Raw genomic sequence first — 6,689 nt, 5'->3', positions numbered from 1 at the left:
TCTTCACTTGGAAAGGTGATCCTCTATTTTTCCTAGCTCAGATGATACAGCTGCAATTAGCAGAAATGAAAACATAACATATGTAATCTCATCTGGCCTCACAAAACTATTTTGAACAGAACATTTAGACAATTATTCTCTAGGATGGTTTGATGAAGTTTCTTTCAATGACAAGTCTAGTTAACCATTAAAAGCCAAAAGTGAGCATCCCCTCTGTGCCCAGAAAAATGAAGTAGGGCCAAGGGCTGGGCGAGTCACACCTGTGGGTATAATAAGCTGTGCATCATGTAGAAATGGTTTTGCTCTTCATATGAAAGAGAACAAGTGTGCAAAGAAAAAATGTTACTGTAAAGCTGGAGGTGGCTAGGTAGGGAGAGTGAGGGTTTACTGAAATCACAGGGAAAAGCCAAGTTTGAGTTAAAAGGTTAGGAAGGGAACAACAGGGCAGCAGCTATCACTCTAGGCTGGCATGGTCAGTGAAGAACGTCAGAACAGATATGTGAATGTGTGTTTTGCAGATGTGTGTGGGTGTCTGAAAGAGAAAACAGGCTCCTGTTAGGATGTGACAAACATGAAAATGTTTGACAGATCAGAACTCCGACATCCTTGCTCAGAGCATATACTTTCCCATTTTTCCCAACATTCTCCAAAGTGATGTCATACAAGAACTTGTCCTTCGCCAAGCAGACAGCTCATACCCAAACAGCTAATATTTAGATAGCTGTGATCCTGAGGTAGCCAAGCAAACATTCCAAAACCAAGTTGCTTGTAATATCTTTAAATGCAAATGTATTTTAGGGCTTTTTCTCGGCAAAGATGTTTGCTAAAATTTCTAATACCAATCAGGAATGGGCAAAAAAACACACTTCGGGCTTAGAAGAACACAACTGTATTTCTCAGTCATGCACCAGAACATCGTAGATGCTCCGGGCAGCAAATCTTTGGCAGGAGTCAGACTAGCTACATCAGATTAGTCTCTGTGCCCAGGGGCTGTGGCTATCATTCACTCTGGCCTAACTAGCCCATTAAGCTGAGAGATGTCCAATTCACCTCTCATATAGAGGAGAAGCACCATTATATCATTGCATGTGAATGCTTGACTCCAGTTACTTGAGCAAATGTATTCAGTTGTAATCATTAGGCCCAGTAAAGAACAGTGTTACGCAAATTTGCTTGGTGACGAAACTCACCTGAGGTCTGGGCCAGCTCCATGAGCTGGTGACCAAGTGCACTTGCACAGGGCCCTGTCTTCAAAAGGTTCCCGCATTTGTAGTTCAATGCTTTGCATTTGTGTTTTGTAACTCAAGTTCAATGAGACAATGCAGCATGCGTGTGCTGGGGACCTGGAACCTCAAGTCACCACACTCTTACCTCTCAGCACCACCCAGGGATGGATTCTTGACCTCCCTCTCCCCTGTCCTGTGGTGCCTTGGCTAGCTCTGTCTCCCCTTTCCACAGCTGCCCAGTGACCACTACCACCCCCAACCCCTGGCTCACTGGCAGATGCCACCTCCTCACCCTCAACAGCTACCATTGTCATCCTCCTTCGGCACAGGCACAGGGAGGGTTGAGGCTGGGTGCACAGACTCTATGCCATTTGGGGACAGGGCGTGGCCACATGGCATCTCAGGACCAGAAATGCCTCATAGCACATTTGGAGGGTGAATGGCTGGGGCAAACCTCTTGTCCACCTTCATTCCAGGACCTGAACATATCCTGGCAGGGAAGTTGAAATCCCTTGGGAGTCACTGCTTGCTGTTGATTGCTACAGTGGACCAGTGGGAAAGACTGACTTACCCTTCCCCCTGCTGGGGCACAGGGCATCAGCACAGGGCTGGCGGAAGAGGGGACCTGGCAGCTGAGGGCTGCGTTTGTGCTTGCGTGCTCGATTTCAGGCTGTAGTCCCTGGGCACCTGTGAGGAGCTGTGCTCGCCCAGCGAATATCCCCCATACCCGAGGAAGCACAACTTTGAATAGTAAATTCAAAACACCATGATAGGTTGTGAGAGACCACAGAAGAAAAGAAAAAGTTTTGCATTTTAGTATCTTCTGTGACACTTTTTCCTCGCTTTTGAACAAGGGACCCTGCATTTTCATTTTGCAACAAGCCCTACAAATTATGTAGCCAGCCCTGCCCGGAGTGAGCACTTTTAAAACAGAAAGGTCACCAAGCCTTGGGAATTCTGAAACCGAATTTCTCAAATTTAATTATGCATAAGGATATTCTGGAGATCTTCATTTTCTCCCCTCCCAGCCACCAAATATTCTTATTAAGTCTGGGTGGGCTTCCAAAGCTGCATTTTACAAGCATCCCAGATGATTCTACAGCAGTCAGCCCACCAAGCACACTCGGAGAAATACTGGGTGCTTAGAAGCCTAGACTCTGAAGTCAGGCTGACTAGGGTTTGCATCACAGCCTCACCACGAACTAACCTTAACTAACTAACTGCATATCTAAACCTCAGTTTGCTCATCTGTATATGGATATGTTACTGTCACTCCACAAAGTACATAAAACACTTAGCACAGTGATTATCCATAGTAAGCAATCGATACAGGTTCAAAAAAAAATTAAGATTGTTAAACCTGGGCAATGGGTACACTGGTGTTTATTATATTGTGTGAGTTTTCCTGTATTTTTACTTTTCAACATAAGAAGCAACAGCTAGAATGAGAGGGAAACCTGAGTATGGAAAAGAGGGTCAGAGCCTTGCAGTGAGTCAGGCCCATAGGTCTCCAGGTAGGAGGCTAGTGCTTTGGTGTCTAGGATTTAGCAAGTGTTCCATAAACTGAATTCAGGACAAAAAGAATCTTCACTAGAATATGCCCCCAAGGACCTTCTCAGACTCACACTTGAAAGGAGTGACCACACCCCTTCCCTAGTTTATTATGAATGGGTTTATGCCTGGGGCTACGTGTGCTTTAGTAAAAGGTCAGCAGTTCACAAGGGCTAGTCGGGGCCCACTAAGGGTTTACCAAATGTTAGTGTGCCCTCTAGTGTTCACACTTCTCAGATGGATCAAGGCCCTTGCATATACAAGAAGTGAAATTCTCCAACTTGATCTAGACATTGAGGTGGTAAAAATATTCATGAACCACTCTGGCTATACAATGAATGTACAGATGAAAGAATGGATTGGCCTCTTATCTAATAATGTCCAGGGTCAAAGCAGCACCCAAACACTTTTGTCTGCTTTGTCCCCAAATCAAACATAGCTTAATAGACCTTTTAGGACAGAGGCAGCTTACGGATCCAGTTGGGGGAGGAGAATAGAGTTGGGGAAGACCGGAAGGAGTGGGCGAGTTCTTCTGTTGCTCACTGCCTGGATGGCCATAGCACAGCCCTTAGGGATGCCATAGGTCTCATTTCATATCATTCTGGTTTAGAAAGGGCTTGAAAAGACGTCCTGGAAAGATCTATAGTTTTTCTCTTTCAAATGATCTGTAGCAAGGAGATTTCCTCGTGCAGGGACAGGAGACTCGGTAATTACTATTGATCCCCAGGAGTCAAATAAGTGCGTTTCTGGATGTACCTGCCATATCCCCGTGAAGCAATTCGTGCTATCAGAGAACCTGACTCACCTGGAAAAGGAATCCAAGGGCCCTGAATCATCAAAAGAAGCCATTTCCTCACGGTTGCCTCATCTAGCGCTCCCCCTGGCTATCACTGTTCATTCTGTTCAAGGGTTTCAGAAATGGCTTTTTTGATTGTGCTCCAGAAACACTAATTCATCTTCAAAGCTGACACTTTCCAGAAACACTCCACTTCTGCCAGCACCTAGAAGCCAATATTTTGCCCACTCCTCTAAACAGCACACATGGGTTTTTTTGTTCTGGATCAAATATATTATGTAGTAAGATTCATAATTTTGTTTCCACAGGTCCTTTTGAGTGATGAAATTGATGGGTTCTGTGGAGGTTCCATCATTAATGAAAAATGGGTTGTAACTGCAGCCCACTGTCTCAAACCTGGTGTTAAAATTACTGTTGTCGCAGGTAAATAAAGAATGATAGACGTCTGCAACATCCCTAGATCTTCTGCATGACTGCTAGGTCATACTTTACTAAGGTTTAATAAGCTCATTGCTAAATAAGTTGAACTAGTGGTAGGGGGGCCATCTTTTCAAAATCCAATGTGTTCCATCCTCCAAGTCCCCCATCGTTCTTTTGGCGGACCTTTCATGTCAGTGCCGTACAATTAATCTATTGATGTGTCCGTTTCCCCACCAGACTGCGCCTTCCCAAAAGCCGTGTCATATCACTGATTCTTGTATCCTTGCACCTGGCACAAGCTGCAACCTGCCCTCAGTTAACATTGAATGAATGACCAAATAAATGTATTATCTGTGCTCAAAAAAGCGGCCAAAATCTTTGAAATTGGGAACGTCTAGGATAATTCATAACAAGTCGATTCATTATCACCTGTGAACCATGTAAGACTTGTAACAGCATGGGTGAACAGCTCCATCTATCCGATGGTCCTGAATGGCTTTTTGGTCTGAAAAGTATGCATCGACCCTCATTACATTTTACCAAAATCGTAACAATATAAGATCTTTGACACTTGACTGCCAGGTACTTCAATGATGCTAGGTGGACACTTGGAAAACGTGTTTCTTTGTGGGAAAGACTGTGATTGAAAAAGAAATTTCTTTTCAATAGGTGAGCATAACACCGAGGAGACAGAACCTACAGAGCAAAAGCGAAACGTGATCCGTGCTATTCCTCACCACAGCTACAACGCATCTGTTAATAAGTACAGCCATGACATTGCCCTTCTGGAACTGGATGAACCCTTAATGCTAAATAGCTACGTAACCCCTATTTGCATTGCTGACAGGGAATACACGAACATCTTCCTCAAATTTGGATATGGTTATGTGAGTGGCTGGGGGAGAGTCTTCAACAGAGGGAGATCGGCTTCAATTCTTCAGTACCTGAAAGTTCCACTTGTTGACCGAGCTACATGCCTCCGATCCACAAAGTTCACCATCTATAATCACATGTTCTGTGCCGGCTTCCATGAGGGAGGTAAAGATTCATGCCAAGGAGACAGTGGGGGACCCCATGTTACCGAAGTGGAAGGTACCAGTTTCTTAACTGGAATTATTAGCTGGGGCGAAGAGTGTGCAGTGAAAGGGAAATATGGAATATATACCAAGATATCCCGGTATGTCAACTGGATTAGGGAAAAAACAAAGCTCACTTAAAGAAAAATGTATTTCCAAGGCCGATATATTTGGGATTGAACATGGACAAGGTCCTTTACTCACTAATCACTTTCCCATCTCTTTAGATTTGAATATATACATTCTATGAATACTGCTTTTTCTCTTTACCGGAAGAAGTCTAACTAGAATTCATATTTTACTAGAATAAGTAGATTAGAAAATGTAATCACTAGAGAAATGTACTGTGGTGGGAAATTGTGCCCATTCCTCCAGGTCCAGCCCTTGACAGAACTGTGAAGTTAAGTTCTTCATCCTGTGCATCAGGCATTATGTTTCTCCACTGAGGCGACTCCCTGCTTCTCCGTCCTTAGCAGCAGTCCATGTGCCAGATCTTTCTCACCTCTCCCATCAAAACGTTAAAATTTATTAGATCCGTATCCAGGATATTTGGTCTGGTCCATCACAAGGCCAGCACCACACTCATACAGGAAGAACACAGGAGCAGCCGACAGGTTAAAACTCATGGAAAACCCTACTTTTTTTTTCGGTACCCTTATTCCTGCATCCTTTGTCCTTGCCAACTCCTCATCCCCAAATCAGTTCTGCTCTTTCTCTCTCCCTCTCTCCCCTTTTCCTTACATAGGCATTAAAGGAGGGAAGGGGAACATCATACTGTTTTCCTGCTGCACACAATTATATATACCCATCAAACCCAGACTTGCTCTCAGTTTGGTCTTGGACTTGCTTTTCATCACATAGGGATGAAGTAAGGTGCCTGAACTTGGAGGAAAAGTTCCTCTCAGACAGTCACATTATTAAAATACATACATAATGGAAGGAACGACCCATCAGAATAGTTTCCCAAGGGCTTTAATTGTGTTGTTATGGAGGTTTGACTAGACATGCTTCCATGAAGGCAAATCGGCATGTCATTGTACCCTAGAAAGCTGACATCAACCCAGGTGTTTTGTCCTCTGTCAGAACAGTCAGTTTGCAACTAGAGCTAATAGTCTTCAAGAAAGAATTTGTTGGTGTGTCTCCAGTGTTGTCCAGGGCTAAGGAAGAAGTTGCCCAGACCAGAGAAGATAGGCGTCATGCCTCCTCAACTGGTGTATCACCACAGTGAAGAGGGATGCACTCATTCCAATGAGCCAACCAACTCCCTTTTTCTGGTTCGTGCTCCCCAAGCCACTTTTTGATTATAATTAGGCCTTCTATATTGTATTTTCTAGAGGGTTACTGACCAATCAATACTTCGATCTGTTAGACTATTTCCCTTTGTGAGTTAAACTGGTGTTCTGATTCAGACCTTGGCTTTTCACGAATTTGGGTGATGTGAATCATTTACCCTGCATGTGATTACATGTGGAACTACTGACATCATGTTTTGGACCACTTTGACCCCACCAAGCTGCTGCTGCTCCTGCCCTCATCTCACCTCCGCCAGGCCTTACACTTGCTGATTTCTTTCAAGTTACTCTAGTTAATCCCTTTTTCCTTTAGTCTTTCAAACATAAG

General features: G+C 44.0%; 1 protein-coding gene across 2 annotated transcripts in view; it reads left to right on the top strand.

Annotated features, from left to right (window-relative positions):
- Window positions 1-6,479, top strand: part of F9 (coagulation factor IX) — a 28,909-nt gene extending 22,430 nt beyond the window's left edge. The window contains exons 7-8 of one of the 2 annotated variants that reach the window (XM_024751896.1): window positions 3,882-3,996; window positions 4,663-6,479. In XM_024751896.1, coding sequence (XP_024607664.1) covers window positions 3,882-3,996; window positions 4,663-5,210 — 663 coding nt within the window. In that variant the 3' untranslated portion in view covers window positions 5,211-6,479. The remainder of the gene's footprint in view (window positions 1-3,881; window positions 3,997-4,662) is intronic. The other variant, XM_024751897.1, reaches the window with a different exon arrangement.
- The last annotated feature ends 210 nt before the right edge of the window (window positions 6,480-6,689 follow it).

This window comes from Neophocaena asiaeorientalis, unplaced genomic scaffold, assembly GCF_003031525.2.
Source record: "Neophocaena asiaeorientalis asiaeorientalis breed wild unplaced genomic scaffold, Neophocaena_asiaeorientalis_V1.1 scaffold961, whole genome shotgun sequence".
Classification (NCBI taxonomy): Eukaryota; Metazoa; Chordata; class Mammalia; order Artiodactyla; family Phocoenidae; genus Neophocaena; species Neophocaena asiaeorientalis.
The sequence above is the reverse complement of the archived record's forward strand: the minus strand, read 5'-3'. Positions and strand labels throughout refer to the sequence as shown.